At 43.5% G+C, this 24111-nt stretch overlaps 1 protein-coding gene across 1 annotated transcript; it reads right to left on the bottom strand.

Moving 5' to 3' along the window:
• Positions 1 to 1052: 1052 nt before the first annotated feature.
• Positions 1053 to 23507, bottom strand: adora3a.2 (adenosine A3 receptor a.2). Its single transcript, XM_079840216.1, has 2 exons — positions 23169 to 23507; positions 1053 to 1911 (listed from the first exon to the last, which is right to left on the bottom strand). Exons 1-2 carry the CDS (start codon positions 23498 to 23500, stop codon positions 1233 to 1235), a joined length of 1011 nt encoding a protein of 336 aa, XP_079696342.1. The 5' UTR covers positions 23501 to 23507; the 3' UTR covers positions 1053 to 1232.
• Positions 23508 to 24111: the final 604 nt, after the last annotated feature.

The following is a 24111-nucleotide window of genomic DNA, read 5'->3' as shown; positions in this document are numbered from 1 at the left end:
TCAGTCAAAACGATTTGGCAGACAACAAATTATAGATTCATGAGAGCAAAGCTCGGCCGTTAGATCTACACAAAACGAACCACTACAGGACATCAGAGCCAGCGGCAGACGCCAGAAGGACTGGCCGAGGAAAGGCTGCCTTCGCCGGGGTTATGAGCAGTGATTGCCCGGTGATCGCCTGGATCTCACAACTCCAAAAACACAAGATTATTTTTTTAAAATAGGCGCTCTCTTTATAAATAAACCACAGATTTGAGCTTCAAACAACTGAATTCCCACCTGAAAACGTCTTAAAACTACATTTTGTGACACAATAGTACTGTTTTTAATTTATGCAGGGTTTCTCATACACGTCACTTTACCACGTGACAGCAGCGAGCAGGCTCCTGATTGGTTAACGCGGCGCGAATTGACGCCAAAGTTCAAATTTTTCAACTCGGGCGTCAGACGCGAATTCGCTTCAAACGCGTGAATGCACAAAAGCACCATTCGCGTGTAACGCGCGTATCGCGCAAGACGCTCAATTCGCGTCCAATTCGCGCCATTCGCGCGAACTGGACGCGCGAATGAAGCGGATTCGCGTCCTTCGCGCCGCGCGTAACGCGCCTTCCGCGCCGCGGGACCTCCAGACGCGCGTCAACGCGCCTTTCCATTGACTTAACATTGAAATCACTCGCGCCTGACGCTCAATTCGCGTTTGGTGTGAACGCAGCATTATACTTCTTGAGTTATAGGCATGCAAACTTGGGGTAAAAACACAATATGTGCTACTCTAAAAAAAAAAAGGTTCTATATGGCACCAAAAATGTTTCTTGGCTCATAATCATAGGGGAACCTTTTTTAGTGCTAAATAGCACCAATTTTGGTGCTTCAGCGGTTCTTCAGCGGTTCTTCAGCGGTTCTTTGACTAAGGTGCTATATAGCACCTCTGAAGAACCGCTGAAGAACCACTGAAGCACCAAAATTGGTGCTATTTAGCACTAAAAAAGGTTCCCCTATGATTATGAGCCAAGAAACATTTTTGGTGCCATATAGAACCTTTTTTTTTTTTTGAGTGACCCCCTCTATAAATTAAATATACATTTGTGACATTTAATATTCTGGCTTTCTTCTTCATTTATGCATTTCTTTAACCATAAAGAAATGATAAAAGCAACTGTGAAACCAACACAAAACCACTGCTGGAAAAATGTGTACAATTGAAATCTAATTTTGTGCACGACAGACTCGTGCTAATCGTCCTTATTGGTGGCTAAAACCACCTGTGGGTTTATATTCATGATACACCTTTCATGGTTCGAGTTGCTGCTGGCATTATTTTCCAAAGTCTGACTGCTCTGGTCGTCCTTCTTCTCCGTGCTGGTCAGCTTCCTAAAGATGCTTTTAAACGCCATCTTAATCTTAGGGACCTTAAAAGCGTACACTATGGGGTTAACTCCGGAGTTGGCATGACAGAGGAGGACGCCAATGTGGAAGGCGACAGTGGGCACTTTTACATCCGTGTAATACGTCAATATGTTCATTATTTGCAGCGGGAACCAACAAATGGCAAACAGGACCAGCACCAGAGCCAGAGAATTGGCCAGTCTCCGCTCCTTACGGTAAAACGACCTGGACTCCATGGGCCGCCCAACTCCGCTTCTCAGCTGTTTAGATATCATATTAAAGAGTAACAAGTACAGGGCTATCATGGTGATGGTGGGTGGCAGGATGCAAGCGAAGAAGATGAAGTTGACCAGGTATGACATGGGTATAACTGTCATGAAATGACATGTAATCGTGGAGTTTTCTCTTGTTGTGGTGTCTTCGTTGTGCCATCCGAACATGGGGATGAAGCCTAGTATAGAAGCTGAGAGCCAACACACAGTGACCGCGGCCCACAAATGCTGCTTTTTCACCGATCCTCTGTACCTGAAAATCAATGAGAAATGATGTTTATATATCTTCAAAGGTATTGTGTATGTATTTATAGGCAGCGGCTATTTGCATAAGTGAAAATAGTGATATATTCTATTTACACCATGTAAAAGAAGCAGTTCTTTGCAATGTGTAAAAAGTAATTATATGCTATTTATACTTTATTTTGGCAGATACAAACTAGGGATGCACCGGTTGACCGGCCAAAAAAGGTTTCTTTGTATTTTTCTGCCGATTTATCCGGAAGTGCGCCCGCGTGCACATACGCCAATATTGCAATCATTCGCGAACATGTCACTTGTGTGTTACAAACGGAACCTGGAGAACTGAGGGAAGAGACGAGATGCTGTAGGGAATGAAGACAAGAGCGCTTTCCTGCGCGAGCTCAGCACAAGCGCAGATAGTGAGAGTTTGTTCAGCTCAGCTTCTCACGTGTTGGATCGGATGAGAACGAAACAGACTAACTTGTGAAAAAGCCGAAATACTTCTTTTTGTAGCCTAAAGAAGAACATGCTGCACTTTAGAAATGAAATACTATCAGTTCTGTAGCCTAGAGGATGATCATTTATATTTGGTAACACTTTAGAATAATGGTCATTAGTTAACTACATTAGTTAACATTAACTAATAATGAACTGCACTTATAAAGTGTTTATTAATCTTTGTTAATGTTAATTTCAACATTTACTAATGAGAGATAACTGCATTATTAAAATCTTGTTAACATTAGTTAATGCACTGTTATGTTTATATTAACTAACGTTAACAAAGATGAACAAATACAGTAACAAATGCACTGCTCATAGTTAGTTCATGTTAGTTAATACATTAACTAATGTTAACTAATGACCATTATTCTAAAGTGTTACCTTTTATTTTACCTTAAAATGACATTGACTTAATTTGATTTAAAAAGCACCTGCTGTAGCATCTTAGTTTTTTCGTTGCACTAAACATTATTTGATTTAACATTTTGGAACAATATACTTTGGTTTTATTTAATTTCAATGGTAAAGACTTTTTTTCTTTACACTGAATTTAAAAACAAATGCTGATTTAAGTAACATGTTTGTTTGGATTGCAGAATATGCAGTTGTTGCCTTTAATTTCACCTTTCAGCCTTTTCATTTCCAATTAATTTCCTGTTAATTTCAGATTGAGGACTTGTTTTCATTAGCCAAAAGCCAATTTAGCCTGTTAAATACCAAATAAACATCTTGTTCATGCATACTTTTATTACTTTATTGTGTAAAAAAAAAAATTCGGAAATTGGTATCGGAATCGGACAGTTTTCTTGAAAAAAATCGGTATCGGAATCGGCCATGTAAAATCATGATCGGTGCATCACTAATACAAACTACCTGCACTTTAGTATTGTTGTTCATTAACAGGATGCAATAATAACATAATATGTAAATGATTATAATTATTAAAATTATGAAATGGATGTCCCCTTAATGTGACAATAAAAGCCTTCCTTACACCGACCCCTAACCCTACAAATGCTTTTATTATTATTATAAAACACTCGTTAGGCACTTAATTTCCACTTTTAGAACATTTTCTTCATTTTTATTGAAAGTAAATGCCTTTCTGATGTGATGGGAAAAGGGAGAAGAGGGAGCTCGGCAAAAGCCATAAATACATTGTTATATAGAGCCAATTTCATGTTTTGTTGAATTATAGCGCCACCAAGTGATGCAGTTCCATTATTTTATGTGTGTGTCCTCAGAGTGCCCCCATACATAAGCGTGTCAAGTTTGGTGTAAATATCTAATTTCATTTAGGAGTTATAGACATTTGTATTCATGAGCATTTAACAAAATTACCACACCTGACTTTTTTTTACCACTTACTATAACATTTTTGACCTTTGGTCATTAACTATTAGTCAACCTGCTATGATTCAGATTTTCCTACGGTGGTTTCGCCTCAATCGGATTAACGGTTTTGAAGATATTCGCGAAAGTTTTTTAAACGCTAAATCACAGCTTTGAACAAACCTTAAGGCGAAACCTATCATGTTTGGTATGTTGGACTTGGCGAGGATTCAGGAATCTAGGGATATGACTCCCGTGAAAATAAGTCAACCAAATCCAAAATTATAAGCGTTTGCATATGTGAATATTTGATTTTACCACTAGGTGGCGCTGGTCCGAAACTTCTCAGGCTCCTTCAGGGCATCGTGCCGATGACCCACACAGAGTTTCGTAAAACAATTCGCTAATGAGTTCATAAAATATTGCATTTTGCTGCAAAATTCTAAATGGCCGACGCCCAAAATGGCCGATATGGAAAAATTGTATATCGTTCGACTCAGCATGCCGCCCTGAATCTAATGAGACCACTTATTAAGCTCAGAAGCCATTCAGAAATTTAAAAGCAAAAAAGCCGAAACGCTTTATGTAGCCTTAGGTCATGCTTGGGATAACATGTACCAAGTTTGGTCTGAATATGCCAAAGCGTTGCAGAGATATTAAACGTTTATTAATTAAGAAAACTCAGATAGTCTTTAGAAATAAAAGTTTATTGATCTTTGAAAAGGTGTACCTGCATTATTATGCCATTATCATTATTTTAGATGAAAATGGTCTCAGAACGACAATATTATTGTTTATTGCAATAATTTCTTGGCCAATTTATCATCCAGCTAAATTTGTTATCATGACAGGCCTATTGTAGAATCGAGTCAAAAATGTTTTGAGTGTTCAGGTGACAAACTTAGGAAAAGTAGCCGAGTCTTCTACCGCTCAGATTAAGGAAAGTATTTTTAAAAAAACCTGATTTTCCCTCATTTGTCCAGAACATGGCTTTAGGGTTTAGGGAAGTGAGGGCTTCAAGAGAAACTGGGGGAGGTTACCGCTAGATCATGATCACGACCTGATGTGAACAGGATGTAGAACCAGACATCAGCTTTTACTGAGGAATCCAGTTCAGTAATAATCTTGTGTTTGTATGTTGCAACCGCTTTCTTCAAATCCCACCAGAGGAGTTTGTATTCTAATCACCGTATAAGGCAAACATATTCATATGTGATGCAAAAGACTACGCACTAACCATTACTATAGTAAACATGGCACAATGGTGTATTTATTTGATCTATCAGAACGCCTCGTCTCTTTATACCGGACATGTGTCATAAAATAAAGCAGCTTTTCGGGAAACCTCTGTTTCTCTGACTGTATTGGGACTGTCTCTGGAGAGAGCGCTAAAGCTCCTCAGGGCGTTTTTATGATGGGACATTTTAGTAGGGCCTAAAAAAATAGGCCTTTGACTTCAAGTCATGATGCAAAAGTCCCCTTTGGTATGGAAGTACCTTAGGGTCATACAAATAAATTTATCCTAAGACACAAGTGAGATCACACTTTGTAAGTTCAGAAAAAGACCCAAATATATCCTATTCATACACCTATTCATTATTTTTCTCACATGAATAGGGTCAAAAATGTAACCTTTAGATATCACCATGAAAATTACGGAATCAACTGTCATTAAGCTGTCCCTCAGGTAAGAAAAATTTCCTTTTGTTTTTCCTACATGGATTATTCATTAATATACATTAATAAAACATACCTGGTGATCAACTACAATTTATTGGGAACATCTGGATGTGTGTTGCACGACTATTTTTGGTGAAACGATGTCAAGTTTACGATTAGCGAATAGTTTCATTAGATCATCAGCAAATAACTTGTTAGCTGTCTTAAGATATGGATATGGATTGTTGTAGTCATTACACTGCCATGTGCAATTCAAGTCATTAATCTCAAGTAAGGGATAATGTATAGCGAATAACAACCCCTTCAGGCGGATTCAAGACCCCTCCATGACTGACTGAATCTCTGAATGTTTTAAAAACGCTGTACCCAATGTTTAGATCTGTTGTGGTATTTATGCAAATTAGCACATCTGTAATTAGATTATGCACCGTTTGTCCATGTTAACAAACAATTTAAAAAAGACTTGTGATAAAAAAAATTTGTCTTGATATAAGTAATCAACTCAGTAATTATCATGGTGATATCTAAAGGTTACATTTTTGACCCTATTCATGTGAGAAAAAATAATGAATAGGTGTATGAATAGGATATATTTGGGTCTTTTTCTGAACTTACAAAGTGTGATCTCACTTGTGTCTTAGGATAAATTTATTTCTATGGCCCTAAGGTACTTCCATACCAAAGGGGACTTTTGCATCATGACTTGAAGTCAAAAGTCACTTAACCTCCCTACTATTTGTAGAAATGATCATTCTTTCTAAATGTGGTGTAAACTGTCCGGTGACTACAAATAAACAGAAACAGACTCGATCGCATAACATGTGTCCTCTTTCCTCTTTCTGAAATAACAGTAAATACCACTTAATTTCTGTGACTAATGTGCAATCGTGACATAAATGAATTCATTATGATATAAAACTGTGATAAAACATCAATGCTTGGTTACAGTTTGCTTTCTCACATCACTAATTTTATATGTGCAACATTTGGGTCGACTTGCATGTTATCACATTGATTTAACTGCTTGAGGTGCTGCTATTAGCGTCCTCTCAGCCTCTTCGACAAGTTCACATAGCAAATCTTAATGCTCAATTCAGATTTTTTTGCTCAGATCCGATTTTTTTGTTTGGCTGTTCACATTACCTTTTAAAATGTGGCCTATATCTGATTCCAGTGTGAACTGTTTGAGGTTTCAAACTAACCCGAATGCGCAAAAGAACAATAATAATGACGTCAGACGCAGCATGCTGTTGCACTAAAGTTCGGGAGGTTATGGAGGAAATTTAAATTTACCTTTAAGACTCTTCACCTTCCTTTGGCACTGAAGCCACGTTCTTCTGTGTCCCCGTTCTTCCATTTCGTGTGCTATTTTTTCAAAAACAGAGCGGTTACGGTAGGATCCTTCTAGTTTAGCTTGAGTTGAAGTATCTCCCCATATACTAATTAGGTCTAACACCTCACTCTCCCTCCATTGACTCGCTCCATCGCTGTTCTCCATATCTAGTCAAGTTTTTAATGTTACTGTCTGTTGTGTCTAGGGCTAAAACTCCGGCGCATAATTGTGACAAATGTCGACGTAGATTGACGTAAAAGTCGCATCAAATCCGCCTTGGTTGTTCACACTGCAGCCGCATTGAAAAAAATCGGATCTGGGTCTGATTCGGGACCACATATGTATGTGGTCTAAATCTGATTTGAAAAAATCAGATCTGGGCAAGATTTGATTGTTCACACTACCTCTGAAGAAGTCCTGGTCACTTGACCCCAAAAAACGGATTTGGGCCACTTTTGCCTGCGGTGTGAACGGGGCCAAACATACACACTGCTGTTATTTACCTGTTAATGCAGCATCTAGTCAAGAAATTAATTACTTTATAATGATTACTTTATAACTTTATAATATTCGCCCGGCATGTTGAAAGCCCTGGCTCGCACTGGCCCAACAGTGGAAAAGCAGCTATAGTCCTGTTGGAAGGTCCAGATATCCGCTTCCTCACTGAAGGCATGATGTCTTCTCCTAGGATTTCCTGATACTTCCATGAATCCATCTTGCCTTCCACACGCTGCAGGTTTCCAGTGCCAGAGGATGCAAAGCAGAGTGTTGTTCTTTCTTCTTCCTGGCTTATTCATATGACTTTGAGCAAATTGGAGGCGGCTTTTCTTGTGCTTTTGGGTCAGTAGTGGTGTATTCTCTGAACTCTGGCATGCATTTAGTACGCAGCTTACTGTGAAACCCTGTGAAGTCTTGCCGCAGGTCTTTTTCAGTCAGTCGGGGGGTTTCAGAACCTGGCTTCTCAGAAATCTGGTGTCAGCTGTTGATAACTTCCTGTTTCTGCCCTGTCCAGGTGGTGTAACCACAGTTCATTTAATTCTGAACGTGCGCATCTAGTATCTTTTTGTTGTATATTTAGTATATTTCATGTGTTCTAGCTCAAATTAATGAAGATCAGGTGTGCTTGAGATGACAAATTTGGGGAAACCACTTGAAAGATTTGTCGTGTTGAGCTATTTCAATGACTTTTGTATGATTTGTTTATTGCAAACAGCTGAAGGTCTGTAGATGTTGCCAATATTCCTGATTTCCAGTGGGCGTTGAATCATTTTTGTTATATATTTGCACCGATCAGGCATAACTTGACCCGTCGAGGCATGGACTCCACTAGACCCCTGAAGGTGTGCTGTGGTATCTGGCACCAAGATGTTAGCATGAGATCCTTTAAGGAGGGCCTCCATGGATCGGACTTGTTTGTTCCGCACATCCCACAGACACTCGATTGGATTGAGATCTGGGGAATTTGGAGGCCGAGTCAACGCCTCAAACTCGTTGTTGTGCTCCTCAAACCATTCCTGAAGCATTTGTGCTTTGTGGCGGCGCATTATCTCAAGATGAAGAAAAGAAACTCAAGATGGCGGCGCGAGTAGTTCGCGAGGCTCTGGGTCTCTCCAGATTCTGCAATTTTGCGGTATTTTTCTTGCTCATCTCGGGTCTGTTCGTTCAGAACAGTTGTGCCTTAACATCGTACACTCGTGGTGAGATTTTGGATATTGGTTTGCGAATTTCCGACAGTTTTATGGACAATTTTCGACTCCTTCCTGAGATCGCTAGGACACCCGAGGCCATGCACTCTACCCGGCCGGGCGGAAGTGCTCGCAGGCGGCGTCGAGATCGTAAACAAAGGCGGAGGAAACGCGGAGGACTGAGAGCTAAGCTAAGGCTAAAGCTAAGGCTAACCCCACATCGGCTCTCTTTACCCAGTATTTTCCTTGCCAATGTACGGTCGCTAGTGAACAAAATGGAGGAGATTCGACGTAGATTGACGTAAAAGTCGCATCAAATCCGCCTTGGTTGTTCACACTGCGGCCGCATTGAAAAAAATCGGATCTGGGTCTGATTCGGGACCACATATGTATGTGGTCTAAATCTGATTTAAAAAAATCAGATCTGGGCAAGATTTGAGTGTTCACACTACCTCTGAAGAAGTCTGACCTGGTCACTTGACCCCAAAAAATCGGATTTGGGCCACTTTTGCCTGCGGTGTGAACGGGGCCAAACATACACACTGCTGTTATTTACCTGTTAATGCAGCATCTAGTCAAGAAATTAATTACTTTATAATGATTAATTTGTAACTTTATAATATTCGCCCGGCATGTTGAAAGCCCTGGCCCAACAGTGGAAAAGCAGCTATAGTCCTGTTGGAAGGTCCAGATATCCGCTTCCTCACTGAAGGCATGATGTCTTCTCCTAGGATTTCCTGATACTTCCATGAATCCATCTTGCCTTCCACACGCTGCAGGTTTCCAGTGCCAGAGGATACAAAGCAGAGTGTTGTTCTTTCTTCTTCCTGGCTTATTCATATGACTTTGAGCAAATTGGAGGCGGCTTTTCTTGTGCTTTTGGGTCAGTAGTGGTGTATTCTCTGAACTCTGGCATGCATTTGGTACGCAGCTTACTGTGAAACCTCAGTGCCTGTTGCCCACCAAGTCTTGCCACAGGTCTTTTTCAGTCAGTCGGGGGGTTTCAGAACCTGGCTTCTCAGAAATCTGGTGTCAGCTGTTGATAGCTTCCTGTTTCTGCCCTGTCCAGGTGGTGTAACCACAGTTCATTTAATTCTGAACGTGTGCATTTAGTATCTTTTTGGATCCTGTTGCTTATTTGTGAAGGGCGATGATACTGTATATCTTCACTTAACTTTTTGGACCATTCTTTTGAATTTGCCATATTTCTAACATGTAGTCAAACGTGACACGACAGAGCTCGCCAGTTCAGATATTTCATGTGTCCTAGCTCAAACTAATGAAGATCAGGTGTGCTTCAGACGACAAATTTGGGGAAACCACTTGAAAGATTTGTCGTGTTGAGCTATTTCAATGACTTTTGTATGATTTGTTTATTGCAAACAGCTGAAGGTCTGTAGATGTTGCCAATATTCCTGATTTCCAGTGGGCGTTGAATCATTTTTGTTATATATTTGCACCGATCAGGCATAACATGACCCGTCGAGGCATAGACTCCACTAGACCCCTGAAGGTGTGCTGTGGTATCTGGCACCAAGATGTTAGCATGAGATCCTTTAAGGAGGGCCTCCACGGATCGGACTTGTTTGTTGAGCTCATCCCACAGATGCTCGATTGGATTGAGATCTGGGGAATTTGGAGGCCGAGTCAACGCCTCAAACTCGTTGTTGTGCTCCTCAAACCATTCCTGAAGCATTTGTGCTTTGTGGCGGCGCATTATCTCAAGATGAAGAAAAGAAACTCAAGATGGCGGCGCGAGTAGTTCGCAAGGCTCTGGGTCTCTCCAGATTCTGCAATTTTGCGGTATTTTTCTTGCTCCTCTCGGGTCTGTTCGTTCAGAACAGTTGTGCCTTAACATCGTACACCCGTGGTGAGATTTTGGATATTGGTTTGCGAATTTCCGACAGTTTTATGGACAATCTTCGACTCCTTCCTGAGATCGCTAGGACACCCGAGGCCATGCACTCTACCCGGCCGGGCGGAAGTGCTCGCAGGCGGCATCGAGATCGTAAACAAAGGCGGAGGAAACGCGGAGGACTGAGAGCTAAGCTAAGGCTAAAGCTAAGGCTAACCCCACATCGGCTCTCTTTACCCAGTATTTTCCTTGCCAATGTACGGTCGCTAGTGAACAAAATGGAGGAGATTCGACATAGAGTGACGTAAAAGTCGCATCAAATCCGCCTTGGTTGTTCACACTGCAGCCACATTGAAAAAAATCGGATCTGGGTCTGATTCAGGACCACATATGTATGTGGTCTAAATCTGATTTGAAAAAATCAGATCTGGGGCCAGTTGCATAAACTAAGCCATTATGTTAAGACAGTGTCTTAAGATTTAATATGAGCCACTAGCAGTTAGGCAAGTGGCATTCAGTCTTACTTTTCGTATCAAATTAGGCCAGTCTATGTTTTTATGTAACTGATTTAAAAAAGTTATGAACAGTCTTGGAAGAAAAAAATGTATGTCTAACTTGTAAGACTAGTCTTAACGGTTTATGCAACCGGCCCCTGGGCAAGATTTGAGTGTTCACACTACCTCTGAAGAAGTCTGACCTGGTCACTTGACCCCAAAAAAATCAGATTTGGGCCACTTTTGCCTGCAGTGTGAACGGGGCCAAACATACACACTGCTGTTATTTACCTGTTAATGCAGCATCTAGTCAAGAAATTAATTACTTTATAATGAATACTTTATAACTTTATAATATTCGCCCGGCATGTTGAAACCACTGGCCCAACAGTGGAAAAGCAGCTATAGTCCTGTTGGAAGGTCCAGATATCCGCTTCCTCACTGAAGGCATGATGTCTTCTCCTAGGATTTCCTGATACTTCCATGAATCCATCTTGCCTTCCACACGCTGCAGGTTTCCAGTGCCAGAGGATGCAAAGCAGAGTGTTGTTCTTTCTTCTTCCTGGCTTATTCATATGACTTTGAGCAAATTGGAGGTGGCTTTTCTTGTGCTCTGGGGTCAGTAGTGGTGTATTCTCTGAACTCTGGCATGCGTTTAGTTCGCGGCTCACTGTGAAACCCTGTGAAGTCTTGCCGCAGGTCTTTTTCAGTCACTCGGGGGGTTTCAGAACCTGGCTTCTCAGAAATCTGGTGTCAGCTGTTGATAGCTTCCTGTTTCTGCCCTGTCCAGGTGGTGTAACCACAGTTCATTTAATTCTGAACGTGCGCATTTAGTATCTTTTTGGATCCTGTTGCTTATTTGTGAAGGGCGATGATACTGTATATCTTCACTTAACTTTTTGGACCATTCTTTTGAATTTGCCATATTTCTAACATGTAGTCAAACGTGACACGACAGAGCTCGCCAGTTCAGATATTTCATGTGTTCTAGCTCAAACTAATGAAGATCAGGTGTGCTTCAGACGACAAATTTGGGGAAACCACTTGAAAGATTTGTCGTGTTGAGCTATTTCAATGACTTTTGTATGATTTGTTTATTGCAAACAGCTGAAGGTCTGTAGATGTTGCCAATATCCCTGATTTCCAGTGGGCGTTGAATCATTTTTGTTATATATTTGCACCGATCAGGCATAACTTGACCCGTCGAGGCATGGACTCCACTAGACCCCTGAAGGTGTGCTGTGGTATCTGGCACCAAGATGTTAGCATGAGATCCTTTAAGGAGGGCCTCCACGGATCGGACTTGTTTGTTCCGCACATCCCACAGACGCTCGATTGGATTGAGATCTGGGGAATTTGGAGGCCGAGTCAACGCCTCAAACTCGTTGTTGTGCTCCTCAAACCATTCCTGAAGCATTTGTGCTTTGTGGCGGCGCATTATCTCAAGATGAAGAAAAGAAACTCAAGATGGTGGCGCGAGTAGTTCGCGAGGCTCTGGGTCTCTCCAGATTCTGCAATTTTGCGGTATTTTTCTTGCTCATCTCGGGTCTGTTCGTTCAGAACAGTTGTGCCTTAACATCGTACACCCGTGGTGAGATTTTGGATATTGGTTTGCGAATTTCCGACAGTTTTATGGACAATCTTCGACTCCTTCCTGAGATCGCTAGGACACCCGAGGCCATGCACTCTACCCGGCCAGGCGGAAGTGCTCGCAGGCGGCGTCGAGATCGTAAACAAAGGCGGAGGAAACGCGGAGGACTGAGAGCTAAGCTAAGGCTAACCCCACATCGGCTCTCTTTACCCAGTATTTTCCTTGCCAATGTACGGTCGCTAGTGAACAAAATGGAGGAGATTCGACGTAGATTGGCGTAAAAGTCGCATCAAATCCGCCTTGGTTGTTCACACTGCGGCCGCATTGAAAAAAATCGGATCTGGGTCTGATTCGGGACCACATATGTATGTGGTCTAAATCTGATTTGAAAAAATCAGATCTGGGCAAGATTTGATTGTTCACACTACCTCTGAAGAAGTCTGACCTGGTCACTTGACCCCAAAAAATCGGATTTGGGCCACTTTTGCCTGCAGTGTGAACGGGGCCAAACATACACACTGCTGTTATTTACCTGTTAATGCAGCATCTAGTCAAGAAATTAATTACTTAATAATGATTACTTTATAACTTTATAATATTCGCCCGGCATGTTGAAAGCCCTGGCTCGCACTGGCCCAACAGTGGAAAAGCAGCTATAGTCCTGTTGGAAGGTCCAGATATCCGCTTCCTCACCTAGTCTTCTCCTAGGATTTCCTGATACTTCGATGAATCCATCTTGCCTTCCACACGCTGCAGGTTTCCAGTACCAGAGGATGCAAAGCAGAGTGTTGTTCTTTCTTCTTCCTGGCTTATTCATATGACTTTGAGCAAATTGGAGGCGGCTTTTCTTGTGCTTTTGGGTCAGTAGTGGTGTATTCTCTGAACTCTGGCATGCGTTTGGTACGCAGCTTACTGTGAAACCTCAGTGCCTGTTGCCCACCAAGTCTTGCCACAGGTCTTTTTCAGTCACTCGGGGGGTTTCAGAACCTGGCTTCTCAGAAATCTGGTGTCAGCTGTTGATAACTTCCTGTTTCTGCCCTGTCCAGGTGGTGTAACCACAGTTCATTTAATTCTGAACGTGCGCATCTAGTATCTTTTTGTTGTATATTTAGTATATTTCATGTGTTCTAGCTCAAACTAATGAAGATCAGGTGTGCTTGAGACGACAAATTTGGGGAAACCACTTGAAAGATTTGTCGTGTTGAGCTATTTCAATGACTTTTGTATGATTTGTTTATTGCAAACAGCTGAAGGTCTGTAGATGTTGCCAATATTCCTGATTTCCAGTGGGCGTTGAATCATTTTTGTTATATATTTGCACCGATCAGGCATAACTTGACCCGTCGAGGCATGGACTCCACTAGACCCCTGAAGGTGTGCTGTGGTATCTGGCACCAAGATGTTTGCATGAGATCCTTTAAGGTGGGCCTCCACGGATCGGACTTGTTTGTTGAGCTCATCCCACAGATGCTCGATTGGATTGAGATCTGGGGAATTTGGAGGCCGAGTCAATGCCTCAAACTCGTTGTTGTGCTCCTCAAACCATTCCTGAAGCATTTGTGCTTTGTGGCGGCGCATTATCTCAAGATGAAGAAAAGAAACTCAAGATGGCGGCGCGAGTAGTTCGCAAGGCTCTGGGTCTCTCCAGATTCTGCAATTTTGCTGTATTTTTCTTGCTCATCTCGGGTCTGTTCGTTCAGAACAGTTGTGCCTTAACATCGTACACCCGTGGTGAGATTTTGGATATTGGTTTGCGAATTTCCGACAGTTTTATGGACAATCTTCGACTCCTTCCTGAGATCGCTAGGACACCCGAGGCTATGCACTCTACCCGGCCGGGCGGAAGTGCTCGCAGGCGGCGTCGAGATCGTAAACAAAGGCGGAGGAAACGCGGAGGACTGAGAGCTAAGCTAAGGCTAAAGCTAAGGCTAACCCCACATCGGCTTTCTTTACCCAGTATTTTCCTTGCCAATGTACGGTCGCTAGTGAACAAAATGGAGGAGATTCGACTCAGCATCACACACAGCAAGAAACTTTTGAACTGTAACGTCCTAATCTTCACGGAAACCTGGTTAAACAGCGGAATACCGGACACCGCTATTGAGCTAGCGGGATGCCACACGCTCCGGGCGGATAGAACATTAGATGGCTCCGGTAAGACCAGAGGTGGTGGATTGTGCATTTACATTAACAAAGCTTGGTGCACAAACTCTGCTATTGTTGGGAGTCATTGTTCAGCTAACCTTGAGTTTCTCATGGTTAAATGTAGACCGTTTTATCTACCGCGGGAGTTCACCTCCACTATTATCACTGCAGCCTATATTCCCCCGGATGCTGATGCCAAGCTTGCTATGAAAGAACTTCACGCAGCCATCAGTAAACAACAGACTGATCACCCGGAAGCTGCTTTTATTGTTGCAGGTGACTTTAATCATTCAAACTTGAAGTCAGTGCTACCCAAGTTTCACCAGCATGTTTCCTGCCACACCAGAGGAAATAAAACCTTAGACCATGTTTACACAAACGTGGCTGGCGCTTACGTTGCGACACCCCTCCCCCACCTGGGACAGTCAGATCACCTTTCTTTGTTCCTCACCCCCAAATATGCACCCCTCATCAACCGTGTGAAGCCATCAGTGAAGACCATCAAGGTGTGGCCTGCGGGGGTTGATTCCACACTCCAGAAAAGGTTTCTACACACAGACTGGAGTGTGTTTGCTTCTCAAGCCACCAGTGGCGCTCACACAGACATTGACTCCTACACCTCCTCTGTATTGGATCATATCAATACCACCATTGACAGTGTTACAACCAGTGTTGGGCACGTTACTTTAAAAAAGTAATTTGTTATAGTTACTAGTTACTACTTACAAATAGTAACTGAGTTACATCATTATAAAAGTAACTAATTACCAGGGAAAGTAATTACTGCGTTACTTTTTTTTTTTTTTCCAAATGTTCAAATATGTCAAATAACTTGGATGTCCCCAATATTAGATATGTTAAATTAATGAATTGGACACTAAATAGAATAAATTATTATTATAAAACATTGTACATTAATGTGCACTATTGTAATGTTGCTGTGGGACAATGTGAGAGACACCTATCAAATTCAGTGCATTATTGTAAATATTATTAGTAGACCTACTATAGTGTAAATATTGTGTAAATATTATCAGTACTATACTTTCCTTTGGTAGTGGAGCTCAAGTTATCACCTGGGTTTTAAGCCACTAATTTTGTGGCATATGATGATGTGAGGCGCTTCAGAATCACTTGCCACCGGCGTGGAGAGACTCTTTCTTCCTGGGCATAAGTTGCACGTTACTTAAATATTCTTACCTTTCACCTCAACGAGGGAAAAGTAGCGATTATACTTCCAGTTTGCGAAAGCTACCTTTGAAGTCGTTGGACCATCGCTGAATGTGCATATGCGTGTGCGTCATAGGTGTGTGTGTGTGTGTGTGTGTGTCTGTGAACCATAGACCGTGAAAAAAAATAGGTGTGAACTCAACCTATCAACTTCAACCTTGTCTCCCACCCACCAATCATCATCAGTTATGTGCACCACCGCACCCACCCCCAACACGCATGGCTGGTGCGCGCGCACACACACACAAAAACGTTGCAGGTCCGACTGACAGAGAGCCTGTTCGGATGAAAAGCGCTTCAGTGAGCTCAATTATAGTAACGCGACTAACGCCGCATTTTTTTTCCTCAGTAACGCTAACGGCGTTGTAACGGGAGAAACAGTAATTCGTTTGATTACTCGTTACTGAAAAAAATAATTCCGTTAGTAACGCCGTTTATCTGTAACGCCGTTATTCCCATCACTGGTTACAACCCAGAAGCAGATCACCACATACCCAAATCAGAAGCCATGGATGAACAGGGAAGTGCGACTCCTGCTGAAGTCACGCAACACTGCCTTCAGATCAGGAGATGCACAAGCCTACAGCGCATCCAGAGCAAACCTGAAGAGGGGCATCAAAAAGGCCAAGCACTGCTACAAGCTAAAGATAGAGGGTCACTTTTTCCAACTCTGACCCTCGACGCATGTGGCAGGGCATTCAGGCCATCAGTGACTACAAACCCCCCCACTCCACCCCCGCAGCCACTGATGTCAACTTCCTGAACGAGCTAAATCACTTTTATGCTCGCTTTGAAAGAGACAACAGAGAAACTGCCACCAAGCTCAAACCCTCAGCTGACCCACCAATCACACTCTCCACCACAGATGTCTGCAAGTCACTGAGCCGGATCAGCGCGCAGACATTTTCAACCTGTCTCTTGCCCAAGCAGCTGTACCATCATGCTTTAAACGCACTTCCATTGTGCCAGTGCCAAAACACTCTAACCCGAGGTGCCCTAATGACTACCGCCCTGTAGCACTCACACCCATCGTCATGAAGTGCTTTGAGCGGCTGGTCCTGGAACACCTAAAAGACTCTCTACCATCCACATTGGACTCACACCAGTTTGCCTACCGCAGCAATAGGAGCACAGAGGATGCCGTTTCCATGGCACTGCACTCTCTGCTCACTCACCTGGACAATAAAAACACTTATGCACGCATGCTGTTTGTTGACTTCAGCTCAGCATTCAACACTGTCATCCCAACCAAGTTAATAGCCAAACTTGGAGACCTGGGCATCAACACTTCAATGTGTAACTGGATTTTGGACTTCCTAACTGACAGACCCCAGAATGTTCGTTCAGGACTCACCTGCTCCACATCCATCACTCTTAACACTGGTGTACCACAGGGCTGTGTGCTAAGCCCGTTTCTCTACTCCCTCTTCACCTCCGACTGCAAGCCTGTGTACGGATCTAATTCTATCGGCAAGTTTGCAGAGGAGATCCAGCACCTGGCCACATGGTGCACCGAAAATAACCTGCTCCTCAACACCACCAAAACGAAGGAGCTCATCTTGGACTTCAGGAAGGAGTCAAGAGGCACACACGACACCATCCACATCAATGGAATGGCTGTTGAACGTGTCTCCAGTTTGAAGTTCCTGGGGATCCACATCACGGCGGACACGTCGTGGATGACCAACACCTCCAGCCTGGTCAAGAAGGCTCACCAGCGCCTCTTCTTCCTGAGGACACTGAGGAAGAATCAGCTCTCCTCGGCTATCCTGGTGAACTTCTATCGCTGCGCAATAGAAAGCATCCTGACCAACTGTGTGGCAGTGTGGTATGGGAGCTGCTCTGTTGCGGAGCGCAAGGCACTGCAGCGGGTGGTGAAAACTGCCCAGCGCATCACAGGGACTCCACTGCCTGCCATCGAGCACATCCAGAGGAAACGCTGTCTGCATCGAGCTCCAGCATCCTCAAGGACTCCTCTCACCCAGCCCACAGACTGTTTTCTCTCCTGCCCTCCGGCAGGCGTTTCAGGATCCACCGGACCAGGACCAGCAGACTAAAGAACAGTTTTTTCCCCAGAGCTGTCTCTTTATTGAACTCAAACCCCCGCTGATCCACTTCCCTCATATACTGATAACTCTCCTACCTCACATCTTCCTTCACTTTGTTATTTGCACTACCGACTGTTTATTACAGTCACACCTGTTTACATATGCATTTTGCACTACCATACCTTAAAGGGTTAGTTCACCCAAAAATTTAAATTCTGTCATTAATTACTTACCCTCATGTCATTCGACACCTGTAAGACCTCCGTTCATCTTCAGAACACAAATGAAGATATTTTAGTGTAAATCTGATGGCTCTGAAAGGCCTCCATTGGCAAAATGACACGGTTCACTCTCAAGACCCTTAAAAGACACTAAAGACGTCGTTACAAAGTCCATCTCACTACAGTGGTTCTACAATAACTTTATGAATCTGGTTTTTTTGCGCACAAAAACTATTCTTGCCGATTCATAAAGTTATTGTAGAACCACTGTAGTGAGATGGACTTTGTAACGACGTCTTTAGTGTCTTTTAAGGGTCTTGAGAGTGTAAAGTGCATTGAGCCAATGGAGGCCTTTCAGAGCATCAGATTTACACTAAAATATCTTCATTTGTGTTTGAAGATGAACGACATGAGGGTAAGTAATTAATGACAGAATTTTCATTTTTGGTTGAACTAACCCTTTAACTGTATTATGCTCATTTGCACTGCCGACTGTTATTTACAGTACCTACTGTTTACATTTGCATTTTGCACCGTACTTCTAACTGTAATATGCAACCACTTTCCACTGCACTTTTACACTTTTTTTCGGATAGCTTCTGTCCATAATTTATTGCACTTCCTTAATCCACTGCCATATTCCTCATTTTAGCCTAACATATCATTGTTTACCTCTATCTGTACAATTCTGTTTATAGTAATGGCCATCTGTATATTATATTATATTCATAGTACATATCCACCTGTAAATTCTGTTTATAGTAATGGCCATCTGTATATTATATTATATTCATAGTACATATCCACCTGTAAATTCTGTTTATAGTAATAGCCATCTGTATATTTATTCACTGTACATATTCACCTGTAAATTCAGTTTATAGTAATAACCATCTCTCTATTTATATATATTTATATATATTCAGTACATATCCATGTCCTGCACTTATGCAAACGTTGTATATCCTGCACTTGCTGCTATTGCACTTCTGGTTAGACCTAAACTGCATTTCGTTGCCTTGTACTTGTGTAATGACAATAAAGTTGAATCTAATCTAATCTAATTATCTGCTGAAAGAGCCACAGCCACCAGGGAATTTCTCAGTTCATCACCCCTTTAACTTCTTGAGCAGTTTGATCTCCAGTAGCTCGTCTGTTTGATAGGACCACACGGGCATCAATGAGCCTTGGCCACCCATGATCCTGTGGCCGGTTCTCCACTGGTCCTCCATGATCCTGTGGCCGGTTCTCCACTGGTCCTTCATGATCCCGTGGCCGGTTCTCCACTGGTCCTCCATGACCCTGTGGCCGGTTCTCCACTGGTCCTTCATGACCCTGTGGCCGGTTCTCCACTGGTCCTTCATGATCCTGTGGCCGGTTCTCCACTGGTCCTCCATGACCCTGTGGCCGGTTCTCCACTGGTCCTCCATGTCCCTGTGGCCGGTTCTCCACTGGTCCTCCATGACCCTGTGGCCGGTTCTCCACTGGTCCTCCATGACCCTGTGGCCGGTTCTCCACTGGTCCTCCATGACCCTGTGGCCGGTTCTCCACTGGTCCTTCATGACCATGTGGCCGGTTCTCCACTGGTCCTTCATGATCCTGCGGCCGGTTCTCCACTGGTCCTTCATGACCCTGTGGCCGGTTCTCCACTGGTCCTCCATGACCCTGTGGCCGGTTCTCCACTGGTCCTCCATGACCCTGTGGCCGGTTCTCCACTGGTCCTCCATGACCATGTGGCCGGTTCTCCACTGGTCCTTCATGACCCTGTGGCCGGTTCTCCACTGGTCCTCCATGACCCTGTGGCCGGTTCTCCACTGGTCCTTCATGACCCTGTGGCCGGTTCTCCACTGGTCATTCATGACCCTGTGGCCGGTTCTCCACTGGTCCTTCATGACCCTGTGGCCGGTTCTCCACTGGTCCTCCATGACCCTGTGGCCGGTTCTCCACTGGTCCTCCATGACCCTGTGGCCAGTTCTCCACTGGTCCTCCATGACCCTGTGGCCGGTTCTCCACTGGTCCTCCATGGCCCTGTGGCCGGTTCTCCACTGGTCCTTCATGACCCTGTGGCCGGTTCTCCACTGGTCCTTCATGACCCTGTGGCCGGTTCTCCACTGGTCCTTCATGGCCCTGTGGCCGGTTCTCCACTGGTCCTCCATGACCCTGTGGCCGGTTCTCCACTGGTCCTCCATGGCCCTGTGGCCGGTTCTCCACTGGTCCTTCATGACCCTGTGGCCGGTTCTCCACTGATCCTTCATGACCCTGTGGCCGGTTCTCCACTGGTCCTCCATGACCCTGTGGCCGGTTCTCCACTGGTCCTTCATGACCCTGTGGCCAGTTCTCCACTGGTCCTCCATGACCCTGTGGCCGGTTCTCCACTGGTCCTCCATGGCCCTGTGGCCGGTTCTCCACTGGTCCTTCATGACCCTGTGGCCGGTTCTCCACTGATCCTTCATGACCCTGTGGCCGGTTCTCCACTGGTCCTCCATGACCCTGTGGCCGGTTCTCCACTGGTCCTCCATGACCCTGTGGCCGGTTCTCCACTGGTCCTCCATGACCCTGTGGCCGGTTCTCCACTGATCCTTCATGACCCTGTGGCCGGTTCTCCACTGGTCCTCCATGACCCTGTGGCCGGTTCTCCACTGGTCCTCCATGACCCTCTGGCCGGTTCTCCACTGGTCCTTCATGACCCTGTGGCCGGTTCTCCACTGGTCCTCCATGACCCTGTGGCCGGTTCTCCACTGGTCCTTCATGACCCTGTGGCCGGTTCTTTACTGGTCCTTCATGACCCTGTGGCCGGTTCTCCACTGGTCCTTCATGACCCTGTGGCCGGTTCTCCACTGGTCCTCCATGACCCTGTGTCCGGTTCTCCACTGGTCCGTCATGACCCTGTGGCCGGTTCTCCACTGTTCCTTCATGACCTTCATGGTCCTTCATGGTTCTCCACTGGTCCTCCATGGCCCTGTGGCCGGTTCTCCACTGGTCCTTCATGACCTTCATGGTCCTTCATGGTTCTCCACTGGTCCTCCATGACCCTGTGGCCGGTTCTCCACTGGTCCGTCATGACCCTGTGGCCGGTTCTCCACTGGTCCTTCATGACCCTGTGGCCGGTTCTCCACTGGTCCTTCATGACCCTGTGGCCGGTTCTCCACTGGTCCTTCATGACCTTCATGGTCCTTCATGGTTCTCCACTGGTCCTCCATGGCCCTGTGGCCGGTTCTCCACTGGTCCTCCATGGCCCTGTGGCCGGTTCTCCACTGGTCCTTCCTCTGAGCACTTTTGATAGGGACTGACCACTGCTGACCGGGAACACCCCACAAGAGCTGCAGTTTTGGAGATGCTCTGACCCGTCACAATCTGGCCCAAACTCGCTCAAATCCTTACGCTTGCCCATTTTTCCTGCTTCTAACACATCAACTCTGAGGACAAAATGTTCACTTGCTGCCTAATAGATCCCACCCACTAACAGGAAATGAAGAGATCATCAGTGTTATGCACTTCATCGGTGTGTATGGTTTGAACAGTTTAGGACCCAGTTTGCAGAATCCACCCCCTTTAATATGCACACACACTACCTTTCAAAAGTTTGGGTTTGGTAAGATTTTTTGGTAACACTTTACAGTAAGGTGTAAGAATGAACAATATTTCTACAACAATTAGTAATCTTAATGTTAATTTCTGCATTTAGTAATACTATTATTAAAATCAAAAGTTGCATTCATTAATATTAGTTAATGCATTGTAAACCAACATGAACTAACAATGAACGGCTATACGAAATGTGTTGCTCATGGTTAACACATTAACTAATGTTACAATTGATACTTTATTGGAAATTGTTACTGATTTTTTTTTTTTAATTTTGAAAGTCTCTCCATTTATTTAATTAAACAAATACAGTAAAAACAGTAATATTGCAAAATATTAATATAATCTAATGTAACTGTTTTCTATTTGATTATCATTTTAAAATGTATTTAATATCCTGTAATCAAAGCTGAATTTTCAGCATCATTACTCCAGTCTTCAGAATGATCATATGCAGATTTGCTGCTCAAGAAACATTTATTATTAAATGTTGAAAACATTTAAAATCTTTATATTTTTGCATCATTGTGGAAGTACATGTATGGCAATTAATTGCATCATGAAAAGTGGGGTATTTCAATACTAATGTCATAACCTCATAGCTTCCTATTTAAAGGGCTAGTTCACCCAATTGATTATTTAATTACTCGCCCTAATGTCGTTTCAACCCATAAGACTTTTACTCATCTTAGAAACAAATGAAGATAGTTTAGTAACACTTTACAATAAGGTTGTATTAGTTAACATTAGTTAATGCATTACACTGAAAAAAAATGGTGTGTTGGATTTACATGATTTAATCATGTACATCGGTTCCACATGATTCAGTTAAGTTAAACAAACATAATTTGTTCACATAATTTCAACATAATGGAATTAAGTAATTTTTAAGTAACCGAATTGAGTAGTCTAACAATGATTTTAATATAGCTCCCTAACAACGCTCTTCTCCACTATGGTAACCCAGTGTAATTTAAATGGTTCGAATAATTCCAACATAATTAAAAATTAAACACTAATAAACAATATAAAGTCTCCCACTTTTTCTCATTTTGCCCAAAAACACATAAAATAACACTTAATTTCAACAATTTTACTCTAGTCGTCAAGTCCCAAGCAAAGCATGCTGGGAACTACAGTTTCAGCAAAAATCATTTTCGAGTACTTAATTGGTTCACATTCACCCCAAATAATTGAATCTAGTAGATTGCACATTTTAGAGAGTTACATTAATCGAAAGCAATGAAATCATGTTTAGAAGAGAAACACAAATTTGTTGCGTAGATCACAAATAATACGATTAAGTAAATTGGACTGTGTTTTCCTGTTTTTTCAGTGTAACACTTTTAGGAAGCAATCGGGAGCGAAATGGCTCAGATGTATTCCTTATTAAGGGATATTTTTGCCAGCTCAGTGTGTTGGGCAATGACAACGTGATGATGAAGTCAGTTCTTGTTTCGGTTTTTTCAGTATGATAAAAATAAGTGTGCAAATGATTTCCTCCTTATCAATAAGCCAGATCACAGTATGAAGCACAGAGCACATGACGATTAAATGTTCAAACCTGAGAGGCTTGTAAACGCGCAGATATCGGTCCACAGCGATGGCCAGCAGGGAGTGAACCGAGGCCTGGGTCAACACAATGACCACACAGCTGAAGAAGAGGCAGCCGTAGAAACTCGTCTTCAACCGTCCATCAATCACCAGAGCGAAAGGCACAGCTACCAACCCCACCAGAAAATCTGCCACAGCCAGCGAGACGATGAAGCAGAAGGTGGTCTGGCTCAGGGCCCGGAATGACCACACCGCCCAGATGACCAGCAGGTTCCCCAGGCAGCATCCCACCGCCAGCAGCACCTCCACCGACGTGTAGATCACCAGCTCACCCTCGGACATGACCAGACTCAATGCACTACAACTCAGAGGAACTTAGTTGAAATAGTGGTTAAAAAAGGAAGTTGTGTTCACTCGCTCATTAAGCCACACACACACACACAGTTTTTGCGAGATCAGTACTTTGAAGTGGCATGTATGGTTTGAAGGAAATGAATACTTGTATTCTGCGAGGACGCATTCAATTTCTCAGAAGTGAAAGTAAAGGCATTTATAACGTTACAAAATATATTTCTGTTCTTTTGTTACGCAGATCCTGGGTCAGATGTAACAACCCAGTGTTTGGGTAGTTTTTGTGTTACACAGATCCTGGGTCAGATGTAACAACCCAGTGTTTGGGTAGTTTTTGTGTTACACAGATCCTGGGTCAGATGTAACAACCCAGTGTTTGGGTAGTTTTTGTGTTACACAGATCCTGGGTCAGATGTAACAACCCAGTGTTTGGGTAGTTTTTGTGTTACTCAGATCCTGGGTCAGATGTAACAACCCAGTGTTTGGGTAGTTTTTGTGTTACTCAGATCCTGGGTCAGATGTAACAACCCAGTGTTTGGGTAGTTTTTGTGTTACACAGATCCTGGGTCAGATGTAACAACCCAGTGTTTGGGTAATTTTTG

The sequence above is a fragment of the Gobio gobio genome (assembly GCF_949357685.1).
Source record: "Gobio gobio genome assembly, chromosome: 17".
Taxonomy (NCBI): domain Eukaryota; kingdom Metazoa; phylum Chordata; class Actinopteri; order Cypriniformes; family Gobionidae; genus Gobio; species Gobio gobio.
This window is presented reverse-complemented; position numbering and strand designations above follow the sequence as displayed.